This window comes from Carica papaya, chromosome 2 (genome assembly GCF_054855325.1).
Source record: "Carica papaya isolate Zhongbai chromosome 2, ASM5485532v1, whole genome shotgun sequence".
In the NCBI taxonomy this organism is placed as follows: domain Eukaryota; kingdom Viridiplantae; phylum Streptophyta; class Magnoliopsida; order Brassicales; family Caricaceae; genus Carica; species Carica papaya.
The window spans coordinates 16,388,500-16,414,287 of record NC_142310.1 but is presented as its reverse complement, the minus strand read 5'-3'; the positions used below and the strand labels follow the sequence as shown (position 1 = coordinate 16,414,287).

Genomic DNA, 25,788 nt, shown 5'->3' with positions numbered 1-25,788 from the left:
AGTATTTCTTTTTGAAGGTTCAAGTCTAATATTTAATTTACAAGCAAATGCACAAGAGATAAAAGAGTGCGTAGCACCTGTATCGATCAAAGCTCTAGAAAAAGTATTATGAATAGAAAACATACCCTGGATAAGGTCAGGAGTGGGGATGGCATTGGGTTCTTCTAGGTGGTACACACGACCCTCGGCTACAGGTTTGGCCACGTCCTTCGGCCACCAAGGGCAGTCCTTTATAAGGTGCTGGGTGTTTCTGCACTAATAGCAGACGTGATTGATATGCTGGCAAGTAATTCACCATGCGAGCGACCACAATGCTGACATGGTTGGGAAGGTTGGGCAGGTTGTCCAGTAGGTTGAGGTAGAGTAGGGGGAATGGCAACTCGGGTTTGTTTATCAGGGTGGCTACTTACTAAGTCAGGCAATATTTGGTGCCTGGCCGAGATAAGATCTTCAGCCAACTGGGCATGTTCTAGCCACCTTGGCATATGAGCAGGGTCTCAGCATTTCAACCCGATCACAAATGTCGATATGAAGGCCTTTCATAAACTTCTTATCTTTATGACTTTCAGGGGTGACCATTAGAGGGGCACACCTAGACAGTTAGAAAAATCAGACTGCATACTAGGAAATTGTCAGATTTCCTTGGCGGAGATCCCTAAATTCTTCCTCCTTCTTCTCTCGAACATAGACTAGGAAAAACGTTATCAAAAAATGCGTCCATTAAAGCTTCCCAGGTGGTAGAGGTATGCAAGACTTCTTTCTTAAGTTGCCACTAGTGTTCTGCTTCACCGGTCAATATAAAGGCTACTAGAGAGACTTCTATTTCTCGGTTAGATCTAGGACAGAGAAAAACTTCTTTATCTGCAGGATCCAGGTTTCGACTACTAAGGGGTCAGAGCCACCTTGAAAGTGTGGTAGGTTAAGCTTCCTAAACTCTACTACGTTGTAAGAGATAGACCTTTCGATTATTTAGTATTCTGGGGCAGGGTGCTGACAAGGGTTGGCTTGGTTCTGTCACATAGCTACGGTCATTCCTTGGATAGTTAGAAAGAGTTTAGTAAACTCAACCCTGGTCAGATGATCTTGGGCCTCTGGTTTTTCAGTACGTTTTACGAAAGGCCTCTCGCGTGTCATTCCTACAAAAGAAAAGGAAGACATGAGTTGGTGATCTAGTTTTTTTTTTTTAAAAAAAGATGACTTAGCTTTCTAGATATCCTAAGGGTCTTTCTACCTATAGCCTCAGTTGTAAGGGATTTGGTCCGTATAACTTCTCTGATACCATTTGTGACATCACAAATGCTAATTAAGGTATAAGGGTGCCATATACAAAAAGAGGTTACTAGTGCATGATAAATTATATGCAGCGGAGCAAATTATTACAAATCTCTTACAAAAATATATAAGTTCCAATTACACATATATATAACTGAGGTTAGAAATGGAAACAAAATACAAAATATTAAAATATAAAAAAAGCCACTTCTTTCACTAAGCAAATGGACTCATCAGAGTACGAGACAAGTCATGCACTCAAGGTTTATGGATCCACAAGATCCTCATAGATTTTAAGGGATATATCAGCAATTGGTTCCTCACTATCTTCCTCATCTAAGGGGCATGAAAAAGGGTGAGTTTCATATACTCAGTAAGGAAAGAAATATTTAAATAAGATCATAAAATTTTAAAAGTGAATAATTATGTTATCAACACTTACCATCAGGTTACATCAGGGTCCTTTTTTACTTAATGAAAATATTTTATTTATTAAAGAAAACATCAAGTGCATCATATCATAGTCACAACAATCAAATTAAATCATACTTAACAATAGAGAAAATCAAATAAATCATGAAAAACTCAGATTTTTGTGTCATGCTTTACGAAGTCATTCCGACTTTCATCTATTGAGGGCAGATACGAATTTTAAACTACCTATGTGGAATAAACAAATCAGATATATAATAGTAATTTGTTCACACACATTTTTGTCTTGCCAAACCATGGTACAATTTATGACTACGATTGTACCAACCACAGTGGTCCTATCAGATATTTTATAGTCACGGTTATACTTAGCCAAAGGTGACCCCTAATAGATATTCGTGTCACCGCTCTCGTTTTGTACTATGTCATCCACAGAGAGCGATCTTCTCACGTCTTTTCAGACTAGATAGGGGAGGGAGAAACAAAAACTCCTCGGAGATAAAAAACCTAACGAGACACTTGATGTATTATGCATGTCAGTACAAATATATCTATTTTTTGGACCATTTTAGGCTCATTCCCCTTGTCATATTTTAAAAAATTATCACCAAAATTATGTTATTTAAATCACATGTAAATCATCAAGTGCCTATAAAATCACATAACATACTTAATCAAGAACAAATTAATTTTTGGAACTATTAAACATAAATCATGCAAAACATAAAGCTCAAATTTCATAATTTTGATTTCTAGAAATGCTCCTTAAGATGTTTAAAGAACTACTAAATTCCTTACCAAAACCTTGAAGTTTTCCTATACTTTTCTTCTTCTTCTCCTCTCCTTCTCTCTCTAAATCACTGCCTCTTTCTCTAAGCTCTTAGAGAATAGAAGAATGAAATGGAAATGATGGAAGGAAGGAGTTCCTATTTATAGAAAATGGGAACTGTTAGATTTGCACCAAATGGCAAAATCTTGTGAAAAGAGAGAAAGTTGAGTTGAAGATGAGTGATTTAATGCAACGCGACGATGGCACAAAAAACAGAAGAAGAATTCTCAAACCAGCAGTGGCTTTCCACCCAGGGTGGCGGCAACAACACATCACCCAAGGCGGCGCACAACACCCAAGGGGCGGTGGCGCACTGCCCGAGGTAGCAGTGCACCTCCCAAAGCCAGCCACATGTTGCAGCCCTAGCCTATACGCATCGGCTTATCTTGCCGCACAAAGGCCTACTGCGCGGACGAGACACGCACAGGTCGCACGATGCCTAGCCCTATCCCCGCGTGATGGGATGCGTGCACAGACTGACCTTGCTCCTTACACGGATGGGATGTACGCATAGTGCGCATGTTCTGGGATGGCCATGTGCGCACGCATGCGCACAGTGTGCGATGCCTGCGTGGGCGAGCGTTTTCCCGCACGATTTTGCCCCTTTTTTTCGTTTTTGTCTTGAAAAATATTTTAATAAAAAAAAAATAAATTAAAATAATAATAATGATTTTAATAAAATGAAAATCACAAATTTAAACTACGAGATAAATTTAAATGAGTTCAAATGGTATTAAGGCCTGAATAAATAGGGGTTTTCAACTACAAATTTAGTGCGATGGTGAGCTAGGTGTTTAGATTTCTCTTGAAAATTTTACCATAAAATTCACATGTTGAATTAGGAAAAGAAGTCTCCTTTTCATATTAAACTTAATGTTTGCTAGTTTCTGTTATGTTTGAATTTTCCTTGAATTTGAGTAGGAATCTGTAGGTGAATTCAGATTGGAAAAAGAAGAAGAAGTAAGAGTCCAAATTTGACTCAAATAGGTTGTCCAAGTTTTATGTGTGTGTATGCATGCTGCTGTGAGCATGTGGCGCACACTAGAGGTCTTCTCGCACGCACATAGATTGTGCGCATGTGCGGGACTAGCTGTCTGTGCAAGCACAATTTGTGCATGTTTTGTTGTATAGGGGAACTATCTTCCCGCACAGGCGGCTGTTCTGCATGTGTGCTTGTGGCCCCTTCTTGGTCGCGGCCTACTTTGGCCAAAAAGGCCTTTATGTTCTCTCTCTCGTTGGGCTATTCAAGCCCATTTTTGGGTCAGCTCTTGGTGGACCGATCCATGGATTTTTTAGTTCTTATCTTTAGCCTTGTGGATCGCTCCATTGGATCCTTATGGGCCTCTTCTTGGCCCATGCGCGTGGGTTGGGCTACGAGAAGGGCAGACCCACTTGATCTCACTTGGACCTTAAGCTTTCTTTGAGTAAACTTGACCCAATCCTTGAAATAGTCTCAGTTAGGAAAGTGTTAAGGCATGGAGTTACTTTCTTGTTCAGGGTGATCTTGTTTAAGAAACTAGAATTTACTTTTCCGTTTGAGCCGATCCCATTTAGGAAATAAAAGGATTTTGGACTTGCTTGCCTATTTGGAACGGGACTTGCGGGACCTATGTGTGCACGTCTTTTGTGCTGCAGTAGACTCATAGGTAATTATTCCGTAGTGGTCATGATTTCCATGGGGTTCCTCCTTGATACGGGATTACATCTTTGGAACTAATATTAGGCTGTCTAGGATCACGTCATCTGGGTTCAAAATTTAGAGACAATATAAATCTTTTATATACTAACTTAATAGAAAGAACTAATGATAAGATACAATAATAAAAATAATAATAATAATAATAATTTACTTTAGCTCCAAAAAATATAAATTTCCTTGGAAACTAATTTTTAAAATTTAAATATTTCGAAAGGTAAGAAAAACTTTACATAGGGATCAAATTGAAAAATAATTAAAAAATTTGGAGAAAACTGTAATTTAAAAAGGAACTGAATTGAGAGTAAACTTTGAAATAGCGGGAAATTGGTAAATTAAAAAAGTCTTGACATCTCAACAAGTAAGGTGTCTACAAAAATCAATCTGATGCAGTCGCATGTCAACCCACACAAGGCCATAGGAGGGAGCTTGATCAACGACTCTAGGTAAGCCACGGGAAAGATCGAATTATCGAGAGAAAAGGAGAAGTGAATGCCTGGATGCAAGTTGTGAGGGAGAAGGGGGAAAAGTGAACGGTCAGAATGTATAAAGTTAAAAAAGTCTTGATAACTTTAAAATTTGTAAACATCATATGCTTTTTTTTAATTTCTATTTTCCTACACTAATTCCCAAATTCAGTTTTGCCTTTATAAACATTCCTATTGAAAAATCCACCAACGAAGCATTTTATTAACCAAAATTATTTTTCTCCTATCTCATTTTTATTTTTTAACAACATGAATATTTTTCAGAGTTTCCAAGTAGTTTTAATGATAGTGGTTAATTAAGTTACTATTAATTAATTATTAATTATTTATTACAATTTTAGAGTTAATTATTTCATGTTTTTTTTCATCTCATTGTCATCATTAAAAAAATTAACTAAGAAACTTTTGGATGGAGAATTTATTATGAAGAGGAGGATGGAAGAACTACTAGAAATAAGCTAATAATTTTTTTATAATATTAATAAGTTCATACATCCATTTCAAATGAAATATCCCTCAATGAAGCATTCTATTCACCAAAACTCTTTTTCTCATATTATTGTTAACAAAAATTAAGAATACTTTTCAGGTAGTCTCATATATCAAAAGTAAGTTATTTCTTTAACAATTTAATTTGAGGAGCACCTTTATTCATGAAAAGCATTATATATTTTACTTTAATACTTTTTTTTTAAATATTTAGCTTCCTTGACAAAAGATAATTTGTTTGGACTTTTGTAGTTCTGTATTGAAAATATAGAAACCAATTGTTGCGTTCTTCCTTTAGAATATAAAAAAAGAATGAGTAGGACTATACTCGAAAGTTGATTATACAAGAAAAACTAGTTATATTTATATATGTATATATATTATATGTAGAGCACAACTAGTTATTTATATCTATATACAGATACGTAACAAATGTAAGAGAGGTCGATGGGAAAGGGTGATAAAAAAAAATTGAAAAGATAAGAAGTTAACAGTTTGGTGTTTTCTTTTTGCTTAAATGCCCTTTCATCTTCTCTAATTTTTTTTTCTCAAAGTCTCTTTATTCTTCACCAATATTTTATTTTTTACATGAATTTATCCAAACCAGGTTGGATTAAAATATTCGATCCAGACCAGACCAATTTAACGGTCAGGTCTTTGGCTCAGACCACAAAGATAATTCAGTTTTCATTCGGTCCCGAGTCGATCTGATGTAGTCTGATTCTAAATCGGCAAACACCTAATAAGATAAACGACTTAATTTTTTTCAATTCATATTAGCTATCCAATTAGTTTGCTCAAAGATTTTTACAAAAAGAAAAAGATCTATACAATTAGCATTCTCTACCTTTTTTAAGATTAGATAAAAGATAAGTTACTTTTGTTTATTAAACTTTGGATATAAATATATTTTTTGATTGAGGCAGTTTATTTTTCAATTCCTAGCTATGCAAAAATTGCATTAAACCTTTCATTTCAAATTGTTGGATGTCCTGATATTGTGATATGTAAAATATCATTTTTTTATTCATTGAATTAATAAAAAGTAGATTTATAGATTTTAAAAATTATAGAAATAAGAAATATATCATTAAGAAATGAAAAAAAAAGAACATTTTTTGAGTTCTATTCTTAGATTGAACTTTAGTTAAAAGAGTTATACTTCAAAGAAAAAGATAAACTATATAATTTTGAACTAAAAAAAATTTTGTTTGTTGTTAATTTATAAACTTCTAAAAAAGTCAAAATATATTATGTAACAAAAATAATTATCTTATTATTTATCATCAAGGCTCAATGTTGGAATCAAACCTTTAAATTCCTATTTAAACAAGTTTCTATTAATCAGATCTTTTCTAAATTGCATAGAATTGACTCTTTTAATCTCCATGATGGAATAAAAAAAGGTTACTATGATTTTGAAAAGGTCATTATGATAAAATTAGTAGACATTTTATTCTTTGAAAGTAGTGCTACAACATTTTGGTTCGAGTCTAAGTAGTAGCTTAACATCTTATAGAAATGATAGAATAAGTTCTATAATGAATTAAATTCCCAGAGTTTTCTAGGTGATTGAGTATGAAACAAGATGACGCGGAATGGACTAGGATGACTACACATATTAAACATACCTCAATCATGAACCCGCTATATTCAGCATTCAGTAACTTAATTACCTAAATTCACTCTCCCCACTGGAATCACAGTCAGTGTATTGAAAGTTTATCCAGGTAACTAGAAATAAAAAGAATAAAGAAAGCCGCTACAACTTATTTGATAAGTCGATCCTGATTTTCTGACTCAACAAGGCAGTTGGAAACTCCCTAACTTTAAGACACTTGAAGAGCACTAAAAAATTAGTCATAGCTAATTAAACAGTAAAAAACTGAAATTTTATTCTCAATTCTAAAAGTTGTTGTTTATAGCATAATAGTGAGACCTTTATATAGACTTGCACCTAGATACTTCCAATCAAATACAAAGACTTAAAATTAATAAAATAATTGCTTAATCCTAATACCTAGCCCAAAATTATTAATAAAATATCCTTAGTGATTAAACTAATAATAAAATACTAAAAGAAAAATTAATAAAATAAGGCTAGAATTATCCCATGTGAATTTGGATTAAATCACATGGAGAAAAGGAGAAGGATTGTCATTCTCAGCAGTAAGTTCCCCATCCGCATGCCTCAAATGCATTAAAAGGATTTTTGCATGTGCATAGTGTGCAATGCGCTGGTGTCCACATGTGTGTGGTGTGTAGCATGTGTGGTTGTCCTTTGCGTGTGCACGTGTCACATCCCAAATACCTAACAAGTAGAAGGGATCCAACTACCTGAGTAGTTTTGAGTGTAAAAAAAACATTATTTGATATTGAAGCGGAAGATAGAAATCCCTTACAAGACAAACTAAGACTTAAAAATATACATAAAAAGCCATTGTGACATCCCAAATGCTAATTAAAGCATGTGGGTGTCAGATACAGAAATAACTTATGAGTGCATGATAAAAATTTATATGCAGCGGAGCAAATTAATACAAATCCCTTACAAAATATATGAGTTCCAAATAGAAAAATAACAGAGGCAAGAAATGGCTACAAAATATAAATGTCAAAATACAAAAAGGGCCACTTCAATATTATACTATTGGACTCATCAGAGTGCGGAAACAATCAAGCACTCAAGTTTTTCTGACTACCCATGTGGAATGACAAAATTAGACACAGATAACGGCAATTTACTCAGACACATTTCAAGCTTGCCAAACCATCGTATGATCTATGACCACAACTGTACCGACCATAGTAGTCCTATCAAATACTCTATAGTCACGATAGTACTTAGCCAAAGGTGACCCTAATAGATATTCGCGTCAGTACTCTCGTCAAAGGGTACGCCGTTATCCATAGGGAAGGGTCCTCTCACATCTTTCCAGACCATATGCGGGAGGAAAAAACAAATATCCCTCAGAGATAAAAAGCCTAACGAGATACTTGATGAAATATACATGTCAATATAGATACGTACATACTTCAGATCATTCAAGTTTCATTCCACTTTTCTTTTCTTCTCCTATTTTTTTTATATTTTCCAGATAATCTTACCGGTTTTATATTATTTATTTACATGCAAATCATCAAGTGCCTATAAATCACATAACATACTTGAAATCAAGAATAATTCACTTTGTTAGAACTACTAAACATAGAACATGCAAATCACACAAAATCATGGATTCATTATTTTAATTTTCTAAAAATACTCTTTGAGACTTTTAAAGAAATACTAAATTTCTCACCGAACCTCGATAGTTTTTCCTACATCGTTCTTCTTCTACTCCTCTCTTTCTCTCTCTAGATCACTCTCCCTCTCTCTCTAAACTCTTGGAAGATGGAAGAACGGAAGTGGTGAGAAAATGGGAGGAAGGGTTCCTATTTATAGAAAATGAAGGTCGTCGAATTTGCGTCAAGTGGTAAAATTCGGTGAAGAGAGAGAGTGCTAAAAATGGGAAAGATGTTTGATTTGATGCGGCACAAGAAAATGAAGGAGAATTTTCCCCCACTAGCGGTGGCACACCCCAAGAAGTAGTTTGGGCGACAGCAAACTACCCGAGGCGGTAGTGTGCCTCAGCCGCCCGACGTGTACTACAAGCCTAATCTGCAGGCGTTGGGCTTCCCTACAACATGCAGGAGCTAACTAGCTTGCTGGGGCATCGCGCGCAGGCTTATTGCGCGCAGGCCCCAAGCACGCAGTCCTGCTGCGCAGACAGCGCGCACACAATGTGCAGCTCTAACCCTGTCCACTAGCGATGTGACAAAGGGGCCTTCACATGGGATTTTTCACCCTTTTTTCACTTTCTCCTGAAAATTATTTTTTAAAAAAAATAATAAAATAATAAATCAAAACAAAATTAGGTAAAATTAAATAAAATCAACAAAATTTACAAATTACGATATAAAGCTGCAAAATAAAATTAAATGAGTTGAGTGTGGCCTCAAGGTCTGAATAAATAAGGTTTTTTAAATACAAATTTAGCACAATGGTGAGCAGGGTGTTACAGCCATAATTTGGCATTATTGAATATTAAATACAAATGTGGGGTCCTTACAGAATTTTACATCAGAGTGTGAAATAACTAGTACACTCGAATTATACCCTAAAAAAAGTTCAAGGATCCATGAAAGGTTCTAATCAAACTTCAAGATAATTTGGGGAGCCAATCCTCAACTTCCGTGACATCTAGGGAGCACAGATTAGGGTGAGTTCTATATAAACTTAGTCAAGGAAATAATATTTAAAACCACACAACTAATGTTTAAAAGGTAAACAACTTGAACAATACTTTATATAACTCTTACCTCAATGAACCGTCGCGGAATGAATACATTTAATTATTCAGAAAAATCCTTTGTCTTTATTAAGGAAATCTAGTGAAACATCATATAACCAAACTAAGATCATCATAAAGTTAATATTTAAACAATCATGTTATGTCACTTTTGGCATTCCCGAATGTATCAAGTATTCAATAGAGACTGTACAAAATAGCATACTTAGTAAACAGAAGAACCATCATATAAATCATCATAGAGATACAATTAGTATTCTTAATGTAGGTTTTATTAAGTTTTACCAACCTCTACATGAAGCTGTTACAACGTATATCCACTGAGAGCAAAAAGGATCCCCGGCTATCGCTGTGAATCAATGACCCATTATCGGGCCATTATCAGTGTCCCATCTAAACTATAACCATAACCATACGTCGCCACAGTGGCCCTACATATACCTAATGCGTATCCTCTCTTGTTAGAGGAACCGCCGATCATCACAGGGAGTTGTTCACCAACACTCTTTTAGAGGAGGGAAAAACAGAAACCCCTCAGAGATAACAACCGAACAAATTTTTCATTTTTTTCACTTGTTTATTTTATTTTCACAAAAATTTCAATATTCTTTTTATATGCATATTACATGTTCGATGTAACCGTTTTTGAACCCAATAAGGATTCCACAACTTATTTGGATCGAAAGCCCCTTTTTCACATGTTTGGCTCGAAGGCTCATTTCACGTTTCTAACCCGAAGGCTCATTTACTCAGTCTTGCCTTTGGGTCATCCTATTGAGTTAAGGCCCACTAAAATAACCCTCTTCACCATTATCAAGGTAAAACGAAGGACTAAACCCGTATGCAATTTATCAATCATCATATTTTCATACATCATGCTCAATATTTCATAGTTAAATAATGACCAAACACTGAAGAGACTTATGCATCAACCATCATCTTCAACAATACCATATATGTAAACAAGCATCAATCCTTGTAGAAATTCATGCATCGTAGTCATATGGTACAACTATTATGTATCATAATACCTCAGATAGTCATATTTAAGCAATTAGTCACCAAACAAGCACATAAGTCCATAATCATAGATATTTCAAATTAATTTAACTAAAATGGGCTATTAAAAATGTAAGAATAAATACTAAAGAATTCTTTACTGAAATTGAAGTTAAATAAATCATTAGAGAAGGGAGAAAAGGACTTTTAGAGATTATCAAACAAGCTCTTAAGATTCCAACTTTCTTTTTTTCTTCTTGCCTCTTTTTCTCTTCAAAATTCCTTGTTTCTTTATCAGAGTTTCTCTCTTTAGAAAGTGGAAAATGGAAGGGGAAATGAAATTTCAAAGGAAGTGGAAAATGGAAGGGAAGATGAAGTGTGAAAGGAAGTGGAAAGAAACCTTAAAATAGGCAAAGGAAGGGGCTTGGATGTGTGCCACGTTGAGGGCATCCAAGTGGATACGTGATAGTAGTTGGGAGGGATTGGCCAACAGTGGGGCTCGCACCGTATGGGGGTTATCCACACGGCAGGCGGTCATGGGTAGTAAAGTGCACCTACATGTTGTCAATGCGTAGGATAAGTGCACACGGTGTGCGGCCAGCACTAGTGTGCTCGTTAGCATGCACAGTGCCCACAGAGTGTTGTGCGCCAGTGTTGGTGCCTTGGCTCACTTACATAGTACCACGTGCAAGCACTTGAGGCATGCCATCTTTGTGATGTGACCATCCAGGGACATGCCATTGGCACGTGCACAACATCCTCGCTCACGAGCACGTGGGTCTGCGGTGTTTTTTCCTCTTTCTGCTTCGCTGATTTAACCAATTTTTTCTGTTTATCCTAAAAATATTATTAATTCGAAAATAATTTTGGAAAATAATAAAATGAATAAAAATTATTCAGATTAAAATATAACAAAAATATCGGTAGTTTTAAATAATAACAGAATTTAAATGGCCATGAGACCTAAATAATGGAGTTCGATACACGTTAAATGCAAAGGTTTCAGGGTGTTACATTTCTCCCACCTTATACAAATTTTGTCCTCTAAATTTATAAGAGTTTTTTAAAACAAATCAAGATATAGGTCCCACATCCCACATCCCTTTTTCCTCTTCCCATGTCACCTCTTTTGAAGTGTGGTGCTGTCAACACACCCTGATTATGAAAATCCTCTCGTTACATAGAACCTTCCTCATCTAGTTGATGATCTCTATAAGATATGCTATATAGGTTTTGTCTATGTGGATAGGAGCTCTTGGGTGCAGGATGTTGTGAGAAGGATCGCAGAGACATTTTCAGATAATAGAAACCTTGAAGACATCGTGTAAGGAAGCATACTCAAGGGTCAAAGTGGGGCAGTACGCCATGGGGCCTATACATTTTGCGATCTTCAAGTGTCTAACATAACGAGGACTTAGCTTATCTCTTTGTCGATACCATAATCCTACCTTGCATGGAAAGACCTTGAGGAAAGTATGGTCAGCAACCGTAAACTCCAAGGGACACCTTTGGTTGTCTGTGCAACTTTTCTAGCGACTTTGAGCAGTGAGGAAGTGCCTCTGGATAACGTTAACCTTCTCGATAACCTCCTAGATATAATCCGATGCAGGGAGACTCATGTCCCCAACCTCATTCCAATGGGTTAGAGATTGGCAAGGCTTACCATAGAGATTGCCAATCCTACCATAGAGGACTCATGTCTCCAATCCTTGACCAGATTCACCGATTACATGGAAACCCTCAAATCATTATTTCAGACAGAGATAAAGTTTTCACCAGTCTCTTCTGGAAAGAATTAATGAGGTTAACAGGAACAACTCTTCATTACAGTCCTCTTATCATCCTCAAACAGATGGTCAGATTGAATGACTCAACTAGTGTTTAGAAGGGTATCTTCGATGTATGGATCACTCCAACGTTAACTCTTGGGAAAAATGGATTGGGTTAGCCGAATGGTGGTATAATACCACCTATCGTTCAAGTATAAAAATGTCACCCTTTCAGGCTCTCTACGGGTATCCACCATTATATTTTTTGGATACTGTTGACATCGACACTCCATCAGCAGACCTTGAAACCTTTTTGGAAGAAAGGCAACAAATAAATAGATATCTGAAACAAACATGCCTTACCACTCAAAACAAAATGAAGTAATATGTTGACGGACATAGAACAGAACGATAGTTTGAAGAAGGTGACTTGGTTCTTTTTAAACTTTAACCCTACAACCAAGTCTCAATAGCTACAAAAAAGGGTTATAAACTGCTTCCAAAATTCTATGGCCTTTATAAGATTGAGAAAAAAATCAGTGCAGTAGCCTATCGATTGCAACTTCCTCCAAAAGCTAGAATACATCTTGTTTTCCATGTGTCCTTACTAAAGAAATATTACCTGGGAGACCTGCAGGATAGAACCAACTCATCAAAATTTATAGAAACGAAGATAATAAAACCAGAGGAGATCTTGCAGATAAGAATGGTAATAAGAGAAGGACAAGAAGAAAGACAATGGCTAATCAAATGGCAAGGAACTAATGAAGAAACTTAAGAGAAAATAACATATATATCCCAATAGTTTCCTCACCTGAACCTTAAGGGAAAGGTTAATTCTCAAGGGAAGGGAATTGTTGAGAACCAAATGCAAACACCATAGTATGAGCCAAAATACAGAGAATTAAAAAATAAGGAGCAGGAAGAGAAAAATGAATATGACTTCACATAATCCTCTCCTGAAAGTTACGCGACAGCATTTGAAGCGAATTGAAACACTGAAGCGTCGAACCATTCTAAACCATTGTCTTTCCTAGACGAACCAAGCCAACTCTATCCGTTGAACTGCATATGCTTTAGTCTTAAACCAACTCATGCCTATTCATCTTCTTCCTCTAATCAACGCATCCCCAACTCTGAACGGTGACTTTCGGCGATGTTTGGTGAATCCAAATGAAGAAATTTACACCGATTCATGTATATAAATAAGTGATAGTGGATCGAACAATATATTCGTGGAATTCAAGCAATAAAATATCACATTTATGTGTTTTCTCTTTCTAACAGCTTTTTTCTCTCTCTAACAACTTTTTCTCCCTTTTTAAAATATTCTCTCCTCAAATCTATATTTCTTTCTCTCTCAAACTCTCTTTTCTTCCCGTACACTCTCTCTTAGACTCTCTTCTTTTTTCTTTCCCCGATACCCTCTTTTATCCCCTTTAAAAATCTTTTTTTCTAAAATTCCCATTTTGTCCTCTATTTCTTTAATTTTAGAATCTGCCCCAACCTTTCAATTTCTCAAAAATACCCACTAATATTTAACCTCCACATTTTTTTCAAATTCTGATTTTAGTGAATCACATGTCCAAGACAAGTCTTGACAGTCAAGTTCAAGCTTATCTTCTTTCATTCTGTGTCAATCATATCCTTTAAGAAAATTGTCTAGATTAAGTTTACATTCTATTGATCATAAAAATTTGGTGCCATTTCAGTTAGTTCACTCACATGTCTGGGGTCCTACACCAGTTTTATCAAGTCAAGGTCATTGTTATTTTTCCATATTTGTTGATGATTTCACCCGATATACATGGGTGTATTCGTTTAAGAATAAAAGTGAATTATTTTCTAAATTTCTTCAATTTAATGCTTATGTTGAACACCAATTTCACACTATGATTAAATCATTTCAATATGACTTCGGTGGTGAATATAAAAAAGTTAACCAAATTTATAAATCACATGGTATTAGTCATCATTTAGCCTACCCCCATACACATGAATAAAATGGATTGTTTGAAAGGAAAATTCGTCATATTGTTGACGTAGGTCTCATACTTCTTGGTCACTCAAATGTACCTCTTCGTTTTTCATAATTTGCCTTTAAGTCTGCGGTTTCTTTGATTAATACATTACCTACACACATTACCTACACATGTTTTAAAGAATTTTTGTCCCTCTAGGAAGCTATTTGGTATTGATCCTTCTTATCATACCTTAAAAATTTTTTGTTGTCTCATATTCCCTCTGCTTCGTCCATACAACCATCACAAGTTCTCCTATAGGGCCAGTCCTTGTGTTTACTCAGGTAACTCTCCTTCTTATTTAGGTTTTAGGTGTTTTAATCCTTCTTTAGATAGATTTATATCTGCAGACACGTTGAATTTCAAGAAAAATTTTTTCTTTTTAAATCCTCTTTAGCCATAGGAACACCACAGAAGTAGAAACACCATGAAATTGGACAATCTCCTTAATGAATAACCGGGCTAGTTTCATGGTTGTCGGTGGTCTTGGTTGCAAGAAAGTGGGCAGACTTGGTCAGCCAGTCTATAATAACCCAAATGGCATCTCAGTTCATATCTATCCTTGGCAAACCTAAGATGAAATTTATAATGACATGCTCCTATTTCCTCTCACGGATAGGGAGACCTTACAAAACACCACAAGGTTTTTGATGTTCAGCCTTGATCCTCTAGCACATGAGAAATCAAAAGACATACTCGGTGATTCCTTCTTCATACCAGGTCATCAGTATTGGCATCTCAGATCACAGTACATCCTTGTACTACTAGGTGGATAGGCAGCTTGGATGCGTGTGCCTCCTCTAGAGTATCTAATCAGAGTGCGGGGCTATTGGGTACCCAAATCTGATTGCGAAATCTGTATAACCCCTCATTGGTCACTTTAAAGTTGTTGTCACCGATGCTATCTTCCTCAGGGCAAAACTTGTCCTTGTGTTCTAAAATCTCTAGATTCATCGTCTGGGCTTCCCAAAGTCTAATATGGAGTATGAGTTGATCTCAAATATGTGCAAGGTAGGTATGGTTGCCGTAGTGACTCACTTGGAGTTCCTGAATTCTCTCTAATATTTTTCACTTGGAAATCATCAATTGTCCCAATAAGGCTCTTTTCTTTCGACTAAGGGCACCATGAATTACACTACCCCTACTAAGATGATGTAGGATTATGCAGTCATGATCCTTCAAAAGATTCATCCAGCGCTCCTGCCTCCTATTCCATTCCTCTTGGGAAAACAAATGATTCAAACTTTCATGATCAGCATGGATCTCAAAAGTTTGATCGTGCAGATAGTGACACTATATTTTTAAAGAGAAGACAATGATAGTGAGCTTGAGGTCGTGAGTGGTGTAGTCACACTCATATGGCTTTAGTTGCCCAAAACCATAAGCCACTATCCTACCTTGTTGCATGAATACACATCCCAGACCAGCATGAGATGCATTCCAATATATCCGAAAACACTCAATATCGTCAAGGAAGACCAATAATGGAGCAGTAGCAAGCCGACGCTTGATCTCAAAAACACTTTCCTCGCACTCGATGTCCCAATTAAAATAGAACCTCTTTTTGATGAGACTCATCAAAGGAACAACAACATGGGAAAAGTCCTAGATGAAATGTCGAGAGTATCCAACTTGCTTAAACAATTTGTGGAGATCCTCGGTGTTAACCGGTTAATCCAAGCTAATGACACCCTTGACTATGACAGGGTCAAGGGAAACTCTTTCAGCAGAAACCATATGGCTAAGAAAGGAAATCTTGTCCATCTAGAAGGAAAACTTACAAATATTGGCATAGAAGTGGTGCTAACAAAGAATTTTCATCCTGTGAAATAGGTATACAACACGGTCCTAAGAGTTCTTCGAGTATACCAAGATGTCGTCGACGTAGATGGGAATGTACTGGTTTAAGATAGGCCCAAAAATCTGGTTCATGAGGTCAATGAAAACCGCCAAAGTATTCGTCAGACCAAGGGGCATAACCTAGAATTCAAACGACCATACCGACAGTGAAACACTCTCATCGATATATACTCAGTCTTGATTCGTACCTGATGATAACCAGACCTGAGATAGATTTTGAAAACATCAATACGCCTATAAGTCAATCAAATAATTATCGATGTGGGGCAATGGGCACCGTTTCTTGATGGTTGCGTGGTTGAGCTCTCGGTAGTCGATGCGAAGATCAAGAGTTCCATCTTTCCTCTCTGTGAACAAGATTGGGGCACCTTACAGAGAGGAACTAGACTAGATAAGCTTTTTCCTTTGTACTACTAACACTTGATGATGCAACTCTTGGAGTTCTCTTATATTTATTTGCATATGGATATATCAATGGGTTGGGTTCTTGAAACTAGATTGATAGAAAACTCAATCTCTTTCTTGGGAGGCACTCCTGGTAGTTCTTTAGGGAATACATCCAAAAAGTTACAAACAACAGAGATTGCATGAATTGATTGTTTAGGATCCATGATGTTATTTATCACAAAGGTTAGAGAAAAACAAACATTTTGAAAATAACTCTTTTACTGTACAACCATGAACATCAGTGAGTTTTTTTAAAACAAATTCTTTGATCCTTAGAGGTATTTTCATTAGGTGAAATTTTTTTCTTGTTCAGTTAATTACTTGATGGTTCTCTAATAAATATGTCTCGATATTGAATCTTTTAAAGGGAGTCAATAAGGGATGCCTAAAAAGAGAAAGGCAATATCTAAGAATTTCCTAATATTCTCCTAAATTTAGACTTATAAGCCTAAGTGTAATAGATTTTTCTCAAAATCGGACTCTGATACCATTTGTGACATCCTAAGTACCTAATGGGTAGAAGGGATCCAACTACCTAAGTAGTTTCGAGTGTAAAAAGAATATTATTTAACATTTAAGCAGGAGATAGAAATCCCTCACAAAACAAACTAAGATTTAAAAGCTTACCTCAAAAACCATAATTTGGTATTGTTAAATATTGAATACGAAAGTAAGATCATGACAGAATTTTACATCATAGTGCAGAATAACTATTGCACTTGAATTATGTTCTAAAAAATTTCTAAAGATCTGTGAAAGGTTTTAATCAAACTTCAAGATAATTAGGAGAGCCAATCCTCAACTTCAATGACATTTGGGAGGCACAGATTAGGGGTGAGTTCCATGTATACTCAGTAAGGGAAACAATATTTAAAACCACATGACTAAGGCTTAAAAGGTAAACAACTTGAACAGTACTTTATATACTTTTTACCTTGGTGAACCGTCATGGGGTGAATACATTCAATTATTCAGAAAAACCCTTTGTCTTTATTTTTACCTTGGTGAACCGTCATGGGGTGAATACATTCAATTATTCAGAAAAACCCTTTGTCTTTATTAAGGAAATTCAGTGAAACAGTCATATAACTAAACTAAGAGCATCATAAAATGAATATTTAAATAGTCATATTATGTCACCTTTGGCATGCCTGGACATATCAAATATCCAATAGAGACCAAATGAAACAACATACTCAGTAAACAGAAGAATCATCATATAAACCATTATAGAGATACAATTAGTGTTCTTAATCATATGTAGGTTTTATTAAGTTTTTTATTGAACTCTGTGCGAAGCTGTTACAACGTATATCCACTGAGGGCAGAAGGGATCTTTGACTATCACTATAAATCACCGATCCATTCCCAGGCCATGATCATTTCCCCATCTAAACTATGACCACGTCCGTACATTGCCACAGTTGCCCTGTATCTAACACGTATCCTCTCTCGTTAGAGGGATCACCAATCATCACAAGGAGCGTTTCACCAACACTTTTTAAGAGGAGGAAGAAATAAAAACCCCTCAAAGATAATAGCCTAATGGATTTTTCATTCTTTCAACTTATTTATTTCATGTTCATAATAATTTTCGTATTCTTTTCATATGCATATTACATGTTTGATGCAACTATTTTCGAAGTCGATAAAGATTCCATAACTTATATGGGTTGAAGGCCCCTTTTTCACATGTCTGACCCAAAGGCTCATTTTATGTGTCCAGCTCGAAGGCCCATTTACTCAATCTTGATCTTCAGTTCATCCTCCTGAGCCAAGACCCACTAGAATAACCCTCTTTACCATTACCAAGGTAAAGTGAAGGGCCAACTCTGCTTGCAATTTATCAATCATCTTATTTTCATGCATCATGTTCAATATTTCATGGTTAAACAATGATTAAACACTAAAGAGACTTATGCATCAACCATCATCTTCAACAATACCATATATGTAAACAAGCATCAATCCTTGTAGAAATTCATGCATCATAGTCATATGATACAACTATCATGTATCATACCTCACATAATCATATTTAAGCAATTAGTCACCAAACAAGTACATAAGTACATAATCATAGATATTCCAAATTAATTAACTAAAAAAAGCTCTTAGAAATGTAAGAATAAATATTAAAGAATGCCTTACCAAAATTGAAGTCAAACAAGTCTTTAGAGAAGGGAGAAAAAGACTTTTGGAGATTCTCGAACAAGCTCTTAAGATTCTAACTTTTTATTCTTATTCTTGCCATTTTTTCTCTTTAAAATTTCTTCTTTCTCTCTCAGAGTTTCTCTCTTTAGGAAGTGGAAAATGGAAGGGGAAATAAAGTGTTAAAGGAAGTAGAAAATGGAAGGAAAGATGAAGTGTGAAAGGAATTGGGAGGAAGCCTTTAAATAGGCAAAGGAGGGGGCTTAGATTTGCGCCACATGGGGGCATCCAAGTGGATGTGTGGTGGTGGTTGGGAGGGGTTGGCCAGTGATGGGGCCCGTGCGACGTGGTAAGGCGCACATGCATGCTTTAGCGCATAGGACAGGTGCGTACGATGCATGGCCAGTGTTGGTGAGTGGCATGCAGTGTTGTACGCAGGCGATGTAGTGTTGGCGCGCATGCACAGTGCCACACGTAGGCACTCATAGCTTTATATCGTAATTCATGAATTAAATTCGTAATTTCGATTTTATGCTAATTTTGTTATTTTATTTTTATTTTGTTTTATTTATTTTTTTAAGAAAATAATTTACAAGAGAAAATGGGAAAAAAGGGAAAAAATTCAGCGGGAAAACACCATTTGAGAGGTTCGCCCGCATGGGTACTGCACGTTCTGGGCATGCGTGCGCGTATGACCGAAACAGCACATGTGCATTGTGCGCACTTCCCATCTGCACGGGGTCGCGGGGCCAGTCCTGCACGTGCGCATGTAGGGCAGTCCGTGCGAGCATCACATCGCATGTGGATAGGGCTAGGTGTCGTGCACTGTGCACGTGCCGTCTGCACAATAGGCCTGCACGCTTAGGGCCTGAGCAGTAGGCCTGCATGCATTGCCCTGCACGCAGCTAGCCTTGTGAGGTGCACTGCCACCTCGGGCAGTGTGCTGTCGCCCCCTTAGGCATCGTGAACCACTTAGGCGGTGTGCCATAATCGGTGGAGGAATTTTCCTCCATTTTTGTGGCTTCACTAAATTTTGCCACTTGGCAAATCCGACGATCCCCATTTTCTATAAATAGGGATCCTTTCTTCCATTTCCTCATCACTTCCATTCCATTCTCCCATCTTCCAAGAGTTTAGAGAGAGAGGGAGTGACCTAAAGAGATAAGGAGAAAAGAAGAAGGACGATGTAGGAAAACTTCGAGGTGTTGATAAGGAATTTAGTATTTCTTTAAACATCTTAAGGAGTATTTCTAGAAAAATAAGTTTATGAATCTGTGTTTTGATATTTTGCATGTTTCATGTTTAGTAATTCTAATAAGTAAATTATTCTTGATTTCAAGCATGCTATGTGATTTTATTGACACTTGATGATTTGCATATAAATTAAATAATGTGAATATGGTGATATTTGCTTGAAAAATATAAAAAAAGAAAAAAAAGAAAGAAAAGGAAGGGGAATGAGCTTGAATGGTCCGAGAAATATATGTATCTATATTGACATACATAATGCATCAAGTGTCTCGTTAGATTTTTTATCTTTGAGAGGTATCTCTTTCTCCCTTGCCCATCTAATCTGGAAAAATATGAGAGGATTGCTTCTTGTGGATGACGACGTACCCTCTAACAAGAGAAGTGACGTGAATATCTGTTAGGGATCATCTTTGGCTAAGTACTCTTGTGGCTATAGAATATCTAATAGGACCACAGTGGTTTGTACGACTGTGGTCATAAATCGTACCATAGTTTGGCAAGACATAAATACGTCTGAGCAAATTGTCATTATCTATATCTGATCTAGTCATTCCACACAGGTAGTAAAAAATTCGTATTTGCCCTCAGAGATGGAAGTTGGAACAATTTCCCGAAACATGACATGAAAATCTAAGCATTTTATGATTATTTAATTTTCTGTATTGTCATGTATGATGTTTGATTTTGATTGTTTTGACTATGACATAATGTTTCCTTTAATACATAAAATTATTTTCATAAAGTAAGATAGGACCCTGACGTGACCTGATGGTAAGTATTTATGATATAATTATTCACTTATAAAATCTTATGATGTTATTTAAATATTATTTTTCTTATTGAGTATAAGGAAGTCATCCTTTTCATGCCCCGCCCAAATGAGAAAGATAATGAGGAACCGACCATTGACCTATCCATTGAAGTTTATGAAGATCCCGTGAATCCGCTGCCCTTGAGTGCATGACTTATCCCACACTCTGATGATACCAATTGCATAATGATAGAAGTGGCCCTTTTGTATTCTTAGTATTTTGATAGTTTGTATTTTACCACTTATGGCCTCAGTTATGTATATGTGTAATTGGAACTCATATTTTTGTAAGCGATTTGTAATGATTTGTTCTATTGCATACAATTATATCATGCACTCGTAATCTATTTTTGTATCTGGCACACTTATGCCTTAATTAGCATTTGGGATGTCATAGATAGTATCAGAGCAGTTACACGGACCAAATCTCTTACAACTGAGGTCATAGATAGAAAAGACCCTTAGGAATGTCTAGGAAAAATAAGTTATCTTTTTCATATTAGACCTCCAACTCATGCCTTCCTTTCTTTTGTAGGAATGATGCGAGGAAGACCCTCTATAAAACTTACCAAAAGTCCCAAGGCTTAGGACCATTTAACTAGGGCTGAGTTTACCAAACTCTTCTGAGCTATCCAAAGATTGACCATAATCGTAAGACAGAACTAAGCCAACCCTTGTCAACACCCTGCCCCAGAATACCGAATAACTGGGAGGTCTATCTCTCGCAACATAGCAGAGTTTAGAAAACTTAACCTGCCACACTTTAAAGGTGGCCCTGACCCCTTAGTAGCCTAAGTTTGGATCCTACAAATAGAGAAGCCTTTCTCTATCCTACACTTAATCGAGGAATAGAAGATTCCCCTAGCAGCCTTTATGTTAATTGGTGAAGTAGAACACTGGTGGTAACTTAAGAAGGAAGTCCTGCCTACCCCTATCACCTGGAAAGTTTTCATGGATGCATTCTATGATAACTTTTTCCCAGCCCATGTTCGAGAGAATAAGGAGGAGGAATTTTAAGACTTTGCCAAGAAAATCTGACGGTTGCTTAGTATACAGTCTGATTTATCCAATTGTCTAGGTTTGCTCCTCTAATGGTCACCCCGAAAATTTCTAAAAGGCCTTCGTGCTGACATCTATGATCGGGTTGCAATGCTGAGACCTAACTCAGATGCCGAGGTACTAGAACATGTCCAGTTAACCAAAGATCTCGTCTCGGCTAGACACCAATGCTTTGCCTGAGTCTGTACCCAATAATAACAACCTTAACAACCCAAAAGAAGATTGCCGACCTAGTAAATAGCCACCCTGATAAATAAACCCGAATTGTCCTTCCCTCTACTCTACCTCCACCTACTTGACAGCCTGCCCAACCTTCCCAACCATGTCAATATTGTGGTCGCTCCCATGGTGAATTACCCTATCGGCGTATCAATCACGCCTTCTATCAATGCTGAAGCACCAAACATCTTATAAAGGACTGCCCTCAACGACCGAAGGACGTGGCCAAACCTGTAGCCCAGGGTTGTGTGTACCACCTAGATGAACCTGGTGCCCTCTCCACTCCTATCCTTATCCAGGGTACACTTTCTATTTATGATACTTTTGTCAAGACTTTGATCAACATATGTACTACCCACTCTTTTATCTTTTGTGCATTTACTTGTAAATTTGATATTAGGCCTGAACCTTTAAAAAAATATTAATTGTAGAGACTCCCTCTAGGGAATTATTAGAAGCTCACTGTATGTATAAAAATTATAAGATAAAAGCTTCAAAAATAGAAGTATTTGTAGACTTGATACTTTTAGATTTCTCAGGGTTTGACGTTATTCTATGAATGGATTGGTTAGAAAAATATAGAGCAGTTATTGATTGCAATAATAAAGTTGTAACCCTACGAACTCTGAAAAAGAAATAAAAATCTGTTTTTCTCTCTAACAATTAAATACAGGAATATGGATGTTGATCCTGTTGTGTACTCCATTCCTATTGTTTGTAATTTTTTGGAAGTTTTTTCCATCGAATTACCTAATCTACCTCCCCCGCAAGAGGTAGAATTTTCTATTGAATTGATTCCTGGAACCAAACCAATTTTGAAACCTGCCTATCGCATGAGTTGTGTTAAGCTCACATAATTGGAGAACCAACTTTCCAAGTATCTTGGCCAGAAGTTTATTCGACTACTTGATTAAGCATGTTATAAGATTTTATAGGCACTTGATAATTTGCATATGATCTAAATGACATGATTTTGGTGATAATTTTTTGAAATGTAAAAAAAGGATTGAACCTGAAATGATACGAAAAAAATGTATCTATATTGACAAGCATAATGCATCAAGTGTCTTGTTAGGTTTTTTATATATGAGGGACTTCAGTTTCCTCCTCCCCCATCTGGTCTGCAAAGACATAAGAGGACTGCTCCCTGTAGATTATAGCGTACCCTCTAATGAGAGTGGTGACGCAAATATCTATTAAGGGTCACTTTTAGCTAAGTACTGTCTTGGATATAGAATATCTGATAGGACCACTTTGGTTGGTACCACCGTGGTCATAGATCATACCATGGTTTGGCAAGCTAGAAATATGTCGTGAGCAAATTGTCGTTATATATATGATCTAGTCATTCCACATGAGTAGTCAAAACAATCATATATTGTCACAACAATCAAATCAATCATGCTGATAGTAGAGAAAATCATATATTGTCACAACAATCAAATCCATCATATATTGTCACAACAATCAAATCAATCATGCTGATAGTAGAGAAAATCAAATAAATCATGAAATGCTCAAATTTTTATGTCATGCTTCACGAAGTCATTCTAACTTCCATCTACTAAGAGCAGATACAGATTTTTGACTACTCATGTGGAATGACTAGATCATATATGTCGTGAGCAAATTTTCGTTATATATATGATCTAGTCATTCCACATGAGTAGTCAAAAATCTGTATCTGCTCTTAGTAGATGGAAGTTAGAATGACTTCGCGAAGCATGACATAAAAATTTGAGCATTTCATGATTTATTTGATTTTCTCTACTATCAGCATGATTGATTTGATTGTTGTGACAATATATGATGGATCTGATGTTTTGTTTAATAAATAAATTATTTTCATAAAGTAAGAAAGGACCCTGACGTGACCCCTAATGGTAAGTGTTAATGACATAATTATTTACTTTTAACATCTCATGATGTTATTTAAACATTATTTTTGTTACTGAGTATATGGAACTCACCTCTTTCCATGCCCCTCCAGATGAGGAAGATAGTGAGGAACTAAACGCTGACCTACCCCTTGAAGTCCATGAGGATCCAATAGATCTACAAACCTTGAGTGCATGACTTGTCCTGCACTCTTATGAGTCCATTCACACAGTGAAAGAAGTGGCTCTTTTTTTATTTTGATATTTTATATTTTGTTGCCACTTCTGACCTCACTTATATATGTGTAATTGGAACTCATATATTTTAGTAAGAGATTTGTAATAATTTGCTCTGCTACATACAGTTTTTATCATTCACTCGTAATCTATTTCTATATTTGGCACCCTTATTCTTTAATCAGAATTTGAGATATCACAGGAAAATAAGTATATTTTCAAAAAATAGACCACTAACTCATGTCTTCCTTTTTTTTTGTAGGAATAATACGAGAAAGATCTTTTGTAAAACGTACCAAAAGACCCGAGGCCCAGGATCATCCGACCAGGGTCGAATTTACCGAACTCTTGCAAGCTATCCAAGGATTGACAATAGCCGTAGGACAGAACCAAGCTAACCCTTGTAAGTACCCTAACCCAGAATACCAAATAATCGAATGGTCTATCTCTCACAACATAGTGAAGTTTAGGAAACTTAACCTGCCACAATTTGTAGGTGGCCTTGATCCCTTTATAGCTGAAGCTTGGATCCTACAGATAGAGAAGCTTTTCTCTGTCCTAGACCTAACTGAGGAAAAGAAAGTTCCCCTAGCAGCCTTTATGCTGATCAGTGAAGCAGAACACTAGTGGCGACTTAAAAAAGAAGTCCTGCCTACCCCTACCACCTAGGAAGTTTTCGTGGACACATTCTTTGATAACTTTTTTCCAGCTTATGTCTGAGAGAAGAAAGAGGAGGAATTTCAGGACCTCTGCCAAGGAAATCTAACGGTTACCCAATATGCAGCCGGATTTGTCCAATTGTCTAGGTTTTCCCCTCTAATAGTTACCCCCAAAAGTCGTAAAGTTATAAAGTTTTTGAAAGGCCTTCGTGTCGATATCTATGATCGGGTTGTAATGCTGAGACCCAGCTCGCATGTCAAGGTGCTAGAATATGCCAAGTTGGCTGAAGACCTCATCTCGGCTAGGTACTAACGCATTGCCCAAGTCTGTACCCAACAACAATAACCCCAACAACCCAATAAGTAGCCACCTCGATAAACGAACCCGAGTTGCCCCTCCCCCTACTCTACCTCCACCTATTGGATAGCCTGCCTTGCCTTCCCAACCATGTCAATGTTGTGGTTACTCGCATGGTGAATTATCCTGTCGGCGTGTCAATCATGCCTACTATCGGTGCAGAAACACCCAACACCTTATAAAGGATTACCCTCAATGGCCGAAGGATGTGGCCAAACCTATAACCCATCGTGTGTAAGATGAATCCGGTGTCTTCCCCACTCGTGTCCTTATCTAGGGTATGCTTTCTATTCATGACACTTTTTCCAGAGCTTTGATCGATACAGGTGCTACCCAATCTTTTATCTCATGTGCATTTGCTTATAAATTAGATATTAGCCCTTAACCTTTAAAAGAAAAATTAGTTGTAGAAGCTCACTACATGTAGAAAAATTATAAGATAAAATCTTCAGAAATAGAAGTATTTGTAGACTTAGTGCTCTTAGGTTTTTTAGGATTTGACGTTATTTTAG

General features: G+C 36.6%; 1 protein-coding gene and 1 long non-coding RNA gene across 2 annotated transcripts; both read right to left on the bottom strand.

Annotated features, from left to right (window-relative positions):
* Positions 1–11,521: 11,521 nt before the first annotated feature.
* On the bottom strand, positions 11,522–13,842 carry LOC110818121 (uncharacterized). The gene is made up of 2 exons (XR_002540313.2): positions 13,275–13,842; positions 11,522–12,957 (listed from the first exon to the last, which is right to left on the bottom strand). It is a non-coding gene; the product is annotated as an uncharacterized LOC110818121 (long non-coding RNA).
* Positions 13,843–15,415: 1,573 nt separating this feature from the next.
* LOC148268812 (uncharacterized) lies at positions 15,416–15,925 on the bottom strand. Its single transcript, XM_088212190.1, has 2 exons — positions 15,761–15,925; positions 15,416–15,640 (listed from the first exon to the last, which is right to left on the bottom strand). The coding sequence occupies exons 1-2, from the start codon at positions 15,923–15,925 to the stop codon at positions 15,416–15,418; spliced, it is 390 nt and encodes a 129-aa protein (XP_088068316.1).
* Positions 15,926–25,788: the final 9,863 nt, after the last annotated feature.